At 42.1% G+C, this 16,197-nt stretch overlaps 1 protein-coding gene across 1 annotated transcript in view; it reads right to left on the reverse strand.

Annotated features, from left to right (window-relative positions):
- Positions 1 to 639: 639 nt before the first annotated feature.
- Positions 640 to 16,197, reverse strand: part of AP1S3 (adaptor related protein complex 1 subunit sigma 3) — a 55,190-nt gene continuing 39,632 nt past the window's right edge. Inside the window, exons 4-5 of the mRNA XM_024564264.4 lie at positions 7,428 to 7,565; positions 640 to 2,831 (exon numbers count right to left, since the gene is read on the reverse strand). Coding sequence (XP_024420032.2) covers positions 2,796 to 2,831; positions 7,428 to 7,565 — 174 coding nt within the window. The 3' untranslated portion in view covers positions 640 to 2,795. The remainder of the gene's footprint in view (positions 2,832 to 7,427; positions 7,566 to 16,197) is intronic.

Consider the following 16,197-nt stretch of genomic DNA (forward strand, 5'->3'; position numbering starts at 1 on the left):
GCACTTTTTTTCTTTCCTTTGGAAATGTTGAGAGCTTTCATGGGGGCTGGTGACTTACGTGGGCCTTTGCCATTTGTAGCAGGGCCTTAGGAGCTACCCTGGATACTGTTATAATTTATAAGGGGACTTTGCTTTATGTTTTATACTAGCAAATGTTTAAAATGTTCATTAATCCTGTGTGTTAAGTGGATGTTTATTAGAAAGATGTCAGTATAATTTACTTGCTAACATTTTGAAGTAAATAAAACATTTAGGCTGAAGAAAAGGAAAAATTTCGAGAACACGTGGCTCCAAACGTGAGCTAACCCTCAGGCAGCTTCCATGGGTGGAGGTGGAAGAGGGTGGAAGAGAGATAAATGGTAGTGGAAAGAAATACAATAAAAAATAAACTATTTAAAAAATAAAAAAATATATAATTATAAAAACCCATTTGTTTTATCACAATAAATGCCAGCTTTGCATAAGTTAATGAAAGGAAAGGAGTTACTAGTTTTAAAGAATGACTACATCATTAACTATTCCTAAAGAGATTAGATTATGAAAAGGTGGCGGAATGGTGAGAAAAAGGTGCAGGAACAAAGTGATTCCCCTCATTTGCTGTCACCTACCTGTGACGTTCATCCGTGAGGATAAGCGCCGAGAAAATGAAGCAGGCTCATCAAAGGGACTTTACCAGGAATCACGGGTAGCAATTTCAAGCGTGAAATCTGATTTTTTTAAAAATGCATTCATGAAAACACACTGAAGTTCCTCACTTAAAAATTTTAAAACATTTTATTCAGAAGTTGTATAAAATTTAATATTATCTTTTCTTTCACTTGGTAGTTTAATTACAGTCATATAACATAAAGGAAACACAATGATTATGTTCCCCAGGCCCATGTAAGATGTCCCCAAATCCCGCACATTTTCCTCGGTGTGCCACCCTGGATTCTGTTCATTTTCTGGGGCGACGCTGACATGAAGCCTGAGGAGCCCCGACTACAGCTAGAGAGGGCCGAAGACGGAATTCCCCAGAATACCCAGCACGTAGAAAATGATGTGCAAAGTCCATCTTTAAAAAACTGTTTTTAAAAATAGAGTTCCACCATATCGATAACAACAGAAAGCTAAACCGCAAACTGAACACACAGGCAAACAAAGCGATCAAAAATGGTAGTTAAACTCCAACCTGGTGCCGTAACTGTAGTTACATGATTGAGGGAACATTAGATGTTGAAAGCCCAATAGTTCCTTCACATTCTAATCTGAGTTTTTTCCGTTTAATAATGGTTATATCGAGGCACTGGTCAATATTTCCTTCCGCTCTTCTGCTCCTGCCTTGCCATTCTTCCCTACATATCTCTGGTAAGAGAAATCTATGAGAACCTTTCTCCCTCACGTTCTCTGAAGGTCAGCCCTATCGGATCTCCTAGAGACCCCAAGAGAAAACAGTAAAAGCGCCCGAGGGTCCCTACCCACTCCAGTGAGCGTGATACCGGAGCTCGACACTTACACCGCACGCACGCAGGTGAGACATCAAAAGTGGGGCAGTGAGACAAAGGTTACCCCCTACTTCCGCACCATGTCCAGTCATACTCACTACCTGCTGACATAGAACCTCCATTCCCGGAAACATGAATGTGACATTTTAACAACAATAATGGTCAGCAGCAAATATTTGGGGGTAGGTGAAGAAAGAAAAAGGAGAAAAGGCATCCATCCCCCATATGGCAATAATATAGGGTAGGGAAAAAGTAGTTTATGGCTGTGAGTACATGAAACAGGTTACTCTCATATTGTTATTATGATTGTATTATTGTCCATATGAGCAACTAGAAACCTCCTGTTGCCCACCCTATATTAAATGCTCTAAGTAAACCTAATAAACAGTAAGGGTTTAAATATCTTAGAAATACATTAAAATATAGTTGAAACAAAATCTCTCAAGCAACTAAGAGTGCTTGAAATATAAAAGATTATTAAGAGTAGTAATAATAATTATTACTATTGTTATTAATCTCTATTATATAATTTTTATAATAAAGGAAGTCATAGACACTGTATCTCCAGATGTCTAAAAACCTTAATCAATATATAGAGTTTGCAGAAAACATGTCCTCACTGTGCTTTTATATTCAATTAAAAGGTAAAATTAAAACCTCTCACGAGAGTAACTTCCAAGGCGTCAAAAACACTTCACCCCTAAACTATCTTTGGTAATTTTCCTTCGCTCCAACCCTGACAAATAAATAAGTTCAGGACATTAAAATCAGATACATTGTATCTGGACTGAATATACACTATTATTAATATTAAAAATGTCTAGCATTATGTATAAACTCTGGACTGTTAACATAATTTTGAATTATCTTTCATATAATTTTAAAAGCTAAATATTTAGAAAAAAGTATTGTTACTTTACATACTAAATCATGGGTTACTACAATACAGTTTTCAACCTGTCAGTAGAAGACCAAATGCAGCAAAAACATACTACAACAAATGTATTTAAATTAGCTTAAAATATTACACGGAGCTAATACATTGCAAACAAATGCTCAGTCTACTGCGTTATGAAGCAGCTATGCGAACATCCAGAACTACAGTAAGTAATCATATACAATATAATACAGACATGTAATAATGATAAATATATTCTGTTAAACCACTTAAATTTCTGCTAGTTAACAAAAAATCCCTTTTAAGTTAGTTTTGGCATGGTGCTGGAGGCTCTGTCCAGTCACCTGGGCAAGGCATTGCTTCCTGACAAGTCCGCAACAGGTAGCACTCAGAGTCTTCAGGGAGATGTGCAGTTAAAACGTGGGCTTGTTCATGTATTCTTCCAGTGTCTGAAAGAGAACCGTCCATTAGAACAGCTTTCCCTTAAGCCACAACTTTTAGCAGACTGTAAAATCTTTTCTGTGCTTTTACTTATTCTTTCACCACTACTGAAAAGTATGTGCAGACATAAATCTTTGCATTCTAATCAAGGAACATGGTTCAAAGTTTGAGCATAATTTGTATACACCTCCATGTGGCTGAAACTAACGAATGCTTAACTGGGAAGAAACTAAGCTGGATCATAAAATCAATGTCTGATGAGAGCAATGCAACAGCTGCAAGATATCACCATAGACTTCAGCTAAGTATGCCTGCTAAAATGATCACGAGGACTATCGCCAGGCGCACGTATGAGAGAATTCTGAATTCTATTTGTACAACATATTTGTTGTTACAGATATTATGCAGAACATCTTTCTTACACTTATTGCCAAGCTATAACAAACAAACAACCATAATTCCTAAGATTTCCTGCCATGTATTTTTGAGGAGGCTTTCCTCCAAAGTGTACAAATTAGGTTTCTTCATCTTCCTCAACAGTTCCCACGTTTGCTAATATGCCACAAGGCTGTAATTTTTTTCCCAGCACCTTTTGGAATGTTTGAGTGGGCTCACAATCACAGGCAGAGTTCAAAGTCACAGCGATGTTGCAAGCCCTTTACCATGCACGATGGACTTTTGCACTCTTTCCTGTAATATGCGTGTGTGTGCAATACAGTGACCTCTGGATTAATTCAATAAGGGAGATCAAGGGGGGAGCCCCAGGTAACACCCCTGCCTCTGACAGCTCATTCTGAGATGCTCAGTGTATCCTGAAGCCTGAACCCCAGGGTACGTGATTCACTGGCACCTGCCAGGAAGACACTCAACCAGCACGGGCCAAACAGACCAAGACCAAGGCCAAGCAAGACTGCTCAGAGGAGGCTAGGGTTATGAACCAGGTGTTCTGACTGGTTTCCACCAGCTCTGTTCATAACACCAGTGTTCTCCTGCTGAAAATACTGTGATATTTTCACTCCACACTTGCCCATCGAGCTCTAACACCTCCTATTGCAGATGAGAGCTGGCCAAGGAGACATCCTAAGATCTCTGCCCTGTATCTCCCGTCACAGAAGCTGCCCATGTCTTTCAACTCAGGAAGGGCATCACATTGGCCAGAGACCCATGCCTGATTTCATGGCACCTAAAATGTATGCCACTTAAAAACATACCAAGTTCTAAGTACAAAACTGGGCATCAAGTTTCTTAAAAAGGAGAGAAAAATGGCCGTAAATTACAATTTTTTTTAAGATGACAAATATCGCAAAATCCAGAACACTAACATATGGTTTTCAATCATTCAGCCCGACACTACCTCTATAATATTTTATATTCATTGCCTGGCTACATATTCTTTACAGTTAAGGAATCTTTATGAACTTGACCATAAGAGCCTGCAGCCTTGGAAGGGGCCTAGGCCAGCAAGAGCCCCGGAGTTGTCACCCCACGGACTTCCCAGGTCACTGGCCTCTAGTTACTGGCACTTCTTCGCGCCACTGACTAAATCAATCCGCTGAAGCCCGCACGGGCTGGCCTTCCTAAGCTGTGCTGTGTGGACCAATAATGCATGAGGTTGGTATTGTCTTGAGCCAGCTGCTTTAACAGTCGGAACAGATGTTCAAGGCTGGCACAGCCTTAAAGAGCTCTGCCCTGGCCTTTCACGAGATGACTAGAGTCTGCATCCTGGGATCCCTCCCGCTCTCCTGCTCCCCATCTAGTCTGCAGTGTTTCTTGGGCATTCAGCCCTGGGCATGCTATGGCCTCTTACTACATTATGGGTGGCTGGGCTGTTGACATGGTCTTGCTTTAAGGGTGGCAGTGTGGGGATGCACCTGTCCATTTTTCATGAATCTACATATGCATGCAAGGTGTCCCGTTGCTCACAATGAGGTACCACTGGGCCCTCCCTTCTACGCATGCTTTTCCTACTCTGTGGTCAAAACATCTTCTGCTTGTTGCTGTCATGGTAACCTCAGGAATTGCAACCTCTACTATTCAAGGTCACTATCTTCTTTCAGAGTCTCTTTTTCCTTCTAATCACTTTGTACTTATCATCCACAAGGCTTTAGTTGTTACCTCCAAAATAAGATACAGCCTAAAGTCATCCCCAACCAATGAAACTGTTCACTTATTTCCCTATTAGCAACATCTTGCCCCTGTACACTGAGAATAAGCTCTCAGCGTTTGGAGGCTCAAGACTATGTATTTCCTTACTAAACATGGGGAGAGAGCATTTGTTAGGCAGGGAGTAGGGGGAAGTCCCAGGGGCTGCTTGCAGGTTTTCAGCTCGGCTGAAAGTGAAAGCCATCTTACGAAGGCCTCCCCTAACCTTTAGTAACTACAATACGCGCTTAGGTCCAAAGGACAGAAATAAAAGAAAGCAGTAATTTTTTTTCTTTATGCAATTATATTACTTGTGCTCATTCATTCGAAGCTTCTCTGAACATATGAAGCAAACCAGATATACAAAGTCAATTTTTCAACCAGCTCCCCAAATGTTCATTGATTTAGCTCCAGTACCCGAGGCCTGTATCAGAATACTGATAATGCTGTTTCGATCTGGCCGGTGCTGTTAATTCAGTGAGACTTAGTGGACCGGCATGGCATTGCCTGCTTACTATGGGGCACAGGGACTAAATGGAGGGTCCCCTGAGACCTACCTACCAGGACCTTCCACTCAATCACCAGGGATCAGAACTACCAATTAGTGTTTAATTGTGCAAGGGCTCTCTCTTGAAATACCTGCTTCCCATATTTAAATGGAACTAGAATTATTAACCAGATACACTGCAAGTTCTTTAAAACTTTTTTCTGCAGAGGGGGGAATTCAAAATAACTCCTCTGTGTCTTGGCCCCAGTGCAAGAAACTTTAATTACTAAAGTGCTAAAAGCCCCTGCTTAAAGTTTCTCCTGTAAGGAGATCCCACAGTGAGGGCCCTGGGGACAGAGTTATAAACAACCCCCTGGCATATTTTAACAAAGGTTGTTCTGTGGAATTTCCAAACTGCTGCTTTCTCAAATACCTTGTAGAATTCCCTTCCTGTGGCATTTGGAAAGAGTCAAATAAACACCAGAAAGTTTATGTGCCTTTTTTGAGGTGAGCACAATAAAAGCATCAGCTTCCCAACGGGCACAGCCAGAGGCTGATGGGTACCCCTCAAACAGATATCTTTCTCGATGTCTGAAGACTGGTTCCCTAGAGGGACAGGAACAAGTAATCGGCTCAAAGATGTGCAGGCACAGTTGCTGGCAAATCACACCTCATGGTGTTTTATTAAGTTAATCAGTCTATTACGTTCAAACAGCAGGAAGAACAGCTTTAAAGCCAATTTCTCAAAGATACTTTATAACACTCTGGAATCTCTTATGTTATGAAAATAGGCAGACAGCAAGACCCAAGGGTGCTGTGGGAAGAAGAGCCGAGAGGTGGCAGAGCTGGGTTGGATCACCTCATTTAGGAGGACAAAGGTAGGTGGGTGAAGCGTTATTTCTCCCCGTGTCCCTGGGAAAGCTGAAGGGAGTAATGCAGGTAAGTTCTTTTATTAGGTACAATGCAAATCTGGACTACATCTGAAAGAAAAGCCCCACTCCACTTTATGTGAGTATCACAGAGCCAGGAGCACAACCGCAGGGGTGGTTCAGGAACGCTAGCCGCAGTGTTCTCAATTTATTTATGCAAATCGGGGCACGCATACAGCCTCCTGAGGAGGTGTAAGAATTTTAATTAAGGTGATGAATGCCATCTTCAATAATAAAGCTCTAATAGCACTGGCAAATGGAATAACAATGTACTGCTACTCTCCTTTCCTAGGGCAGCAGATATTTTAATGAAAGTCTTCTTATAACCCTCATAAAATTATTCTTGAAAAGAACATCACCACATATTTGAGAGCTTTTTGATAATGAGGTATTCTCACTAAAAAACTCAAACATACATGAAAAGCAAAGACTCTGGAGCCCAGCTGCCTGGGTTCACATCTTTATTCCACACTTACTAGCTATGTGACGCTGCACAGGTCATTTAACCTCTGGGTGCCTCAGTCTACTCGTCCTTAAAATGAGGGTAACAATATTACCTAGCTCTTAGAGTCGCTGCGATAATTAAGTCAATGCATCAGTTGCTTAGAAACTGTACCCAGCACAGAATAAACACTCAGTAACGGTCGGCCAATGTATAATCACCACCAGCACCACCACCAGCACCACCAGCACCACCCACCAGTACCTCCATCATCACCATCACCACCACCCCATCACCCCTACCACCATCACCACTACCACCACCATCATTACCACTATCACTACCACTACCACCACCATTACCACCATCACCCCTACCACAACCACCATCACCACCACCACTACCACCATCATCATTCCTACCACAACCATCACCCCTACCACCATCACCCCCACTACCACCATCACCACCACCAATACCACCACCACCACCACCACCATCACTCCTACCACAACCATCACCCCTACCACCACCACCACAGCCACCACCACATTATCATCATCATCATCATCTTCTCTCATTGCATGAGAAACTGAGCACTGACCTCCTGTAACATATCAGAATCTTCAATGGCTTGGACAGCTGATTTCTTGGATGTTTCCTGAATTTCTCCACCTATTATAAATTCATCCAGGATAAAATAAGCCTTTTCAAAATTAAAGATAATATCCAGCTCACAGACCTAGTAGGACAAAAAAACAACAACAAATGTTTTGATAAACATGCAGTGGTGTTATGAGAAACATTTGCCAGTATCTCAAGCTTCTTCAAGTTATTGCCATACCAAAGATAAAAATATCAGACAGTATGTTAAGGACAGAAAATAGAACTAGGGAATTGTAAGCCTTTAATAAAAGTTACACTCCCTGGCTGGTGTGGCTCAGTGGACTGAGTGCCAGCCTGCGAACTAAAAGGTCGCCTGTTTGATTCCTGTTCAGGGCACATCTGCAGGCCAGGTCGCCATTGGGCACGTGCGAGAGGCAACCAATTGGTATATCTCTCACACATCTGATGTTTCCCTCCCTCTCTTTCTCCCTCCCTTCCCTCTCTCTAAAAATAAATAAATAAAAATACACACATACATACTTAAAGTAGTAAAATCACATTCTACTAAAGAGAGCATGTCCTTACATAATATCTAATGTCACACAAGACATTGGAGAGGAATTTCTTGGAGGCATGTAGCCGCTCAGCTCATCTTCAGGTTGGCACAAATGGAGGCTGAGCCCTGCTGCATTTCAGGCACAAGGTGGCACCCCATTTCTCCTGCTCTGAGTCTGGGCTCCCAACTTTAGGACCCTCAGAAACCCACACTTCAGAGCTCAGTTGTGCTAATTGTTCTCAAAATTATGTCACAGGCCAGTGGCTCTCAAACTTTGGAATGTGCCTAAATCACCCAGAAACCTCATTAAAACACACACTGCTGGGGTTTCTGACTCTGTGGGTCTGGGTAACACCTGAGAGGTGGTAGAGTGTAGACTAGTGCAGCCCCTGTGGGAAGCAGCGTGGAGATACCTCAGAAATTTTAAAATGGATCCCGCTTCTGGGAATATACCCGAAGAGACCCAAAACACGAATTCCAAAGAACAGAAGCACCCCTATATTCACTGCAGTGTTATTTACAATTACCAAGATATGGAAGCAGCCCAAGTGTCCATCAGTAGATGAGTGGATAAAATAACTGTGGGATATTTACACAATGGAATTCTACTCGGCCATAAAAAAGAAAAAATGTTTATCCTTTGTGACAGTATGGACGGACCTGGAGAACATTATGCCAGGTAAAATAAGCCAGTTGGAGAAAGACAAACACCATAGGATTTCACTCCATATGATTATGTGGAGTCCAATGAACAAACCGAACTAACAAGGAAAATGGGGGCAGACTCACAGACGGAGAGCAGGACGACAGCTAAGGGCAGGGAGGGCAGGGATGGAAGGATTGAACGGAAAGGAAAAAGGACTCAGGGACAACAGTGTGCTGATTGGAGGGGAGCGGAGGAAGGTATAAGGGGACTAAATGTAATGAAAAAATACAATAAAAAAATTAATAAAAAAAGGAAAACAAAACCCTGCAAGTGTGAACTTCTAACTGGTTCCCAGATGACATCAATGATGCTGGATAAGTCGAGAACTACGGTCAAGGTCATGGACCAGAGCAGAGTCTGACAGACTTTGCCGAGTGAAGCAAGCAGCAAATCTACCCCCCATAACCCAAATAAGGCTCATCTCCAGTTTTTTAGCCAGACAGCCACTCAGGCACTCTCCTTGCTGCTTCCTTCCCACAGAGCCCTCACCTCACTGGCACGGAACTCTCCATTCCCGCCCCCTCTTGAAGGTCTGCTAACTGCAAGTTTTCAGTCCCCCTACCCCCCACCTCTGCCTCTCAGCAGCATTGGAGCATTGCTGAATCTCTTCCTTGAAAATTCCTCTCTCTTGCTCCCTGGCCCTGGCAATCCCATGCGATGCCTGTCCCCTCCTTCCATCTCTCGTGATTCTTCTTCAGGCTCCTTGAATGGTATCTCTTCACCCCTACCTTGCATTTGTTTAAGAAATATTTCAGATGGGTACTAGACCTATTGAGGAGATCACCTCATAAGGTATATAAATGTCTAATTGCTACGCTGTAAACCTGAAACTAATGTAATAGTGTATGTCAACTGTAACTGGAAAATAAAGTAAAAAAAAATTGTTTTTACAAAAGAAGTATTTATGGAGTGCTTGGGACACATCAATTAGCAAAACACCTCTGCTCCATGTTGCCTACATTTTAGCGATCCAACTTCGTGTGAATATTGGCGTTTCTCGTCAGAATAGATTACACACATATTCTCCTTGTAATTCATGTATTCTCAGACAAGGGCTCTCTACATCAACAATCTTATTGGCAATGTCATTGTCAACCTCATTGTCTAGCACGCAAGTGGCTTAACAAACCTAGATGCCCCATTCAATATGTCCACCTGCGACCTAGACATCCCTGCCTGGACACCCCTCAGTCAGCCACCATGTCCCAAACTGAATGCAAGCACTTTCTCTTTCCTCTAGTCCCTCTCTTCTGTAGTAAGTGCACCCTCGATTTAGTAGCCCATTCTAACGCACTCTACAGTTCAACTTACGTTCCGCTCCCCCTCATTCCTCTCCCTCCCTTGGCCTCATGGCTTTCAAACCGGTCACCAATTCCTATTGATTCCATCGTGTAAATAAACCCCTTCTGGTTCCTTCACTATAACAGACTGCTGCTCGGGCCTGCCACAGATAGGCCACTGCAATGACCTCCTAGGTGTCATCTGTGCCTGCTCAAGGCCAAGGGCGACCAACACTTCCCTAAAATGCTGATCTTGTTCCTCCGCTGTGCAGGGTTTCAGATTTCAGTCAAAGTTTGAGTCCCTCAGCGTGGCTCACAGGAGTCTCTGTGAGCCACCCGGGGCCCTGCTCTCTGCTCCCTGAGGTAGCCCTCACTCCTGAAACTACAGACACACATTCCACAAACTCATGGTGTCCTTTCATGCTTTGGCCCTTTGCAATTTGTTCCAGCAATCCCTGGAATGTTCTCTAAATGTTCTATCCTTTATTCTTCTGGCAAAATCAAGCTCATTTTTCAAGGCCAAAGTCAAAAGTCAGAAGCACAGAGTTTCCCCCAAACCCTCTTTCCTTTCATCCATTATGTGCTCCAGTATCGGCTTCCTTATCAGTCACTCCTCCAAGAGAGTGAGCGCAGGCACAGGCCTTGTCTTGGCCATCCTTGTACCCCTGATACCGGGCACATAGAAGAACACAGGAAACGTTTGCAGGGTAAATGTCAGCCACCGTACAGGCCCAGACTCTGGGATGCCAGGGGTTAACGGCTCCCGAGATCAACAGTTCTCTGATGCCGCTGAATGTTGTGACTTTACATAAAATGGATGTCAATTAGCAAAGTGCTCCATCTATTCAGGAGTGAGATTCCACAAGGAACATGGTTTATGTTGACAGATCCAATTGAATCTAGAAGCATAAGGACAAATGCATGGAATACTACTATGATAAATGGGCAACTCAGAAAAGCTCCTTTTAAAAGGTTATGGTCTCTTCATTCCCTGACAAACAGCACCAAATCAATGTGTGTATATAGTATATCTATGTCTATTTCTCCCCTCCCTCAAGAGGCCCTCTCTCTCTCTCTCTCTCTCCACACAGATATATATGAATACATACATGATATGTGTATATATATGTGTATATACTGGTGTGTGTCTGTACATATATATACACGTATAGATATATACACTGGTACCGGTACCAATATGTACATCTATACGTGTATATATATATATGTACAGACACACACACATATAAACCAATTTAAGAGTTATGCAAACCTTTAGGGTTCCCTCTTAAGAACAACTATCAGAGCGAGGAAGCCATGTTCTCAGCTAATGCACACTGTCTTTTACTTCCAGTTCAGATTCATTCCAGGTATTTGAATGACAGTGTAACCTAGTTGAGGAAAACAAATGTGGTAAGATCAGAGTACATGGTGGGCCAGGTACTATAAACAAGGTTAAAGTACAGCAAAGGGGGTGGGTGAGGAGGGGGAAAGCAGTGGTGGGAAAATGGAGACGACTGTACTTAAACAACATTAAAAACATTAAAAATAAAAAAATAAATTAAAAAAAGAAAAGTACAGCAACAGAGTGGGGATAATGTTTGCAAAACATGTAACAGAGGGGAAAGAATACTATCCATGACACAGAAAGGATTCTCTCAAATCCTAAGATAAGCATCACAATGGAAAGACAAAAAATAAAAAAATATAAATAAAAAAAGGCTGCCGAGAAGCTATTCATAGACAAGGCAAGAAATGAAAAAGGCCAATACACATAGGATGCACAGCCTCACTAGTAGTCAGAGAAATGCAGATTAAATTAATTTCCTCCAATTTCTTAATTGGATAATTAAGAAGAACCATTGCTGGAGAGACTGTGGATATATAGGTATTCACGCGCACTGTTGGTGGAATCTGAATTTTACAGGACATTTTGGAGGGTCAAAATACACTATCTGTCAATCTTAAATGTACAAATCCTTTGACCCAACAATTCCACAAGGAATTCATTTCTGTGCTATGCTTAAACTAGCATACAATAATATATATGTGAAGAAGAAAAATTACAGAAGCCTCATTTATAATAAAAACTGGCTCAGTGGATTGAGCACCGGCCTATGAACCAAAGGGTTGCTGGTTCGATTCCCCATCAGGGCACATGCCTGGGTTGTGCGCCAGGCCCCCAGTGTGGGGCACTCAGAAGGCAATCACCTGTTGATGTTTCTCTCCCTCTCTTTTTCTTTCCCTTCCCCTTTGTCTAAAAATAAATAAATAAAATATTTTTTTAAAAATGGAAAGAAGCCTCATTTATAATAAAAACTGGAAACAACCCAAAGTCCATGCATAAGGGAATTGCTTAAACAGTGTATGCTATGCCCCTGCTTGAGTATGGGATGGTATACTATGGGAATTCTATGTAGAAGTTGGAAAGAATGAGGGAGGTTTCATGGAAACATGGAAAGAGCTCCAAGACAGACTTGTAAGAAGAAAATAAAGGTGCAGGATAATATGCAAAATGCAATCCCATTTTTATTTTTAAACGTATATGTCTAGAAGGACAGGTGAAAATATGCATTACTTTGCTATTTTAAATAATCTAGATAAACAAAGCACAGACATCAGGCACGTGAAAGAAGGTAGGAGAAATAAGCAGTTACCAGAGGTCGGAAGAAGCAGGAAGCCAGGAGTTACAGTAGCAAGAGCTGAGGAACCTCAGAGTTCAAGGCAGGTGTAGACCAGGAATCCAAAATAGACAGGAGCCCCATGAGGAGAAACCAGCAGCCAGAATTCTGCAAAGTGAACCTGACAGATACTAATGCAAGTTCTCAGAGAACATATCATACTCCACTCTCAAAGCACCCATCCCCAAGCCTGTAGGGCTCCCCTGCAGCCATGGGGCAATTAATGTGCTACACCGCTCATTTCAAGGGATAGGGGTAAGGTCAGGTGGTGTGCAAGGGCAAACGCACACGAAACACTCAGACGCACTACACACGCACACACGACTTGAACATACAGTCACCGTCTCTAAGCCGTAAGGGAAATGGACACACAGGTTCTATTGGCATGGTAGAGAATGTTACCAATGAGCCGCTAGTTCATACACAGCAGCCCCCAAGTGCTGCTCTACGGTTATTTCTGGAGTGTAACCCCAGGGGGTTATTGTATCGCAGAATAAAAAGAGAAAACATTTCAGGAGAACCTTAGCCTAAATAAATGCAGGTTCTTCAGCTACTGCCTAATTACTCAAATACTTGGAATTCCACCTAAGCACTCTGTCTCCGTACAGCAGATGCCCAGATAACTTCATTCCTTCTAATTATGCAAAAACACATGGCTTCTGTGTTAATTAGCACATGAGCCCCCCTTTTATTTTTAAATCATTTTCTTGTGTATCTATATTCTGGCAGAAAGCTTAGAAAAGGCAGAAAGAGTGATAATTTAACTTGATCTTTGATCTTGTAGCCTTGTGCTATAATTTGGTTTAAGGCTCTTCTTTTAGATCTGAGTACATGACGTAGTAAGAATATTTCAATATTCAATAACTAAATCCTTTTGGATAGAGTCAAGAAGGACTTTCCCTCCCTGGATTCTGTTCTAAAGTAAATACAACATGTATCAAGTTCTACACAAGAAAGGTATGAAACTATACCTAAAAGCATCATAATGCGAGGTCTAACTACACAGCAGTTGACAGTTTACAAAGTACTGTTAGCTACACTGTGTCTTCATCCCTCACAATAGCCCCATGGGGTTAGCAAAGCATATAAATATTTCTATTAACCTTTTTGAGTGTCGTTTTTTCCCTTATTTGTAAAACAGAAATATGTGATGCGAGCAAGACCAAAACTATGGGTCTTGCTCGTGAGCGAACTGACAGGAGGATCCAGCGGGATCCTAGTGCTCCTCTTCCCACAACCAGAAAACCCCACATCAAGATCCGAGCTCTCTGAGACCGCAGCGTCCACACCCTCGGAGCACATGAGCAAACCCTCATGTTTCATGGGGAAATATGGCAGGCGCCCAAACCCTAGAACAGACCCTCATCTACTGTGAGACTCTGAGGCATCTCCACTCAGCCTCCATAAATTGGGGTTAATGCTACTTACTGCAGATTGAAAGATTATCTAGTGAATCCTTGTAAATCTCCTTGGAATTGAAAAGTGCTAAAAAAAATACGTAAATTAGTAGCCAGAGATTTTGATGTATCTGTCATCAGAAGGTAATATTTAAAAAAAGAAGAAGAAGAAGAAGAAGGTAATATTTTTCCAGTACTATATAAAAGGGAAGCTCAGCACAAAGTTTTCCCTTAGATAATAGGAGGGAAGAATTCAAGGAAACTTCCTTCAGTATTAACGCAAGAGGAAAATTAAACCAAAGAGAAATATTTCTGAGATGATGTCAATGAAAATCACTTCGCTTTGCTCATCACTGTTCATTAATAAGAACTGAGCACCTACTGGGCAGATAGCCTTGAATTGCTCTTCACTGCTCCTAGCTTAATGAAACATTCATTGAATTTTTTAGTGAATTAAATTTTGGCTCCTGACAAAGACAGAGCTTCTCAGGTATGCCAAAATAGGATGAAAAATTAATGCTCGAGAAATAAGAATTCATTCTGACTCTCCTTGTGCTTTACATGAGCCTAGCGTTAGCAAAGGTGATTCCAACTCTCTTGAGAAAGGCATGTGTCCTGAAATACCCAAAATTTGGTCAGATAACATTGAGATCAACATTCAGCCCCCATTCACACGATCCTAGTTGGATTAATCCAGAAAAACACAAGTGGCCAAACCAGAGTGCAGCAGTGGAGGGGAGAAGGCAGACCCTGGGGAAACCTAGGCCTCAGGAAGACCCCTTCAGCCTCTGGAAAAGGCCATGCCTGCAGGGGTTTTTTTTTTTTTTTTTCAAAAGAAAGAACCAAAATGTCAGTATTCATTTGAATGACAGAAAGCATAACATTAACTAATCAAATACAAAAATATGCTTTTATTTCTTTTCAAATCTCTTTTAAAAATGTAAATGAACTTAGTGAACCGAGAGAGAGAGAGAGAGAGAGAGAGAGAGAGAGAGAGAGAGAGAGAGAGAGAGAGAGAGAGAAAAGTGATCTGGCTGTCTTAATACGTTAAGTTGACCTACAACCTAAAGTCCCTAAAGCAACATTTTAGGTCTTACCATAATTTACAAAGAAAAGAAAAGCGGGGAAGGAAAGGGGGGAAGAGAGGAGAGGAAAGATGAGACAGCAGGAACATCCTTTCAGAAGCCTTTCAAGTGCTCATCCTATAAAACATTGTTACCACAAATCTGATACAACGCCAACCGATACTGCAAATGCTGCCCATTCCGTTAAATGAAATATAGAAAACTCTTCTGAAAGGAAACTCTCCTAACGACACTTACTAAAAATCTTCAGTGAGCAAGGGAATATGGCAGAGAGTATTGTTAATAAGAAAACATTTTCCAAATTCAATGATTTATTTACTCAAGTGTGAACTAAATGGTTTCTGAAACATTTGCTAAAAGCTGGTGCAGGGCTGGTTACAAGTGTTGAAAAAAGAAACAAATAGGTCCTAGGTCATGACCTCGAGACACCTGTAGTTTGGTTGGTGGTCAAGCAAACCCTGCAGCAGTTAAGGGCAACACCAGGCTGGTCCATGTCACCGGAGCACCGGGTGTGCCAGGGATGTAAAAATAGAGAAGCAAGGAAGTTGGAGAGGTGGTCTGGGACCAGTGTTTGGAAAGCTAAAGGCTGAGAAGACAGGATTTTATTCATTACAGATGGAGAGTGACTGAGGAGGAACGTTGCCCTGGATCTGTGCTTTGCAAGGAAGATGGTAACCAACAGGCCAGGCGAGGGCCAGAGGTGAGGTTTAAAAGAGAAGCCAATGCGTAACCCCCAGTAAACCTAGACTAGTGACAGGAAAGGAGGAGAGGAATTTTGGTCCAATTTGAACAGCTAGGTAGATTTAATAAAGGTTGGAGAAAGATGAAAGGATCCTGGGACGCAATAAATGCAGTCACAGGACTGAAGAGGGGTTTGGTTCTTGCCGCAGAAAAGACTAAGATGACTACGAGAGCTCCAGCGAAGAGCATCTTCAGCAAAGCGTGGAGGGGTTGCCTAGGAACAGGTTTCCAGGAGAGAAAATGTGCAAGTAGACACATGAGAGAGTAGGAAGAGCAGCAGGGCACTTAGCGAGCAGGCAGAGGGAGGGAAGGGGCTCAGTGG

Source organism: Desmodus rotundus, chromosome 2, assembly GCF_022682495.2.
Source record: "Desmodus rotundus isolate HL8 chromosome 2, HLdesRot8A.1, whole genome shotgun sequence".
In the NCBI taxonomy this organism is placed as follows: Eukaryota; Metazoa; Chordata; class Mammalia; order Chiroptera; family Phyllostomidae; genus Desmodus; species Desmodus rotundus.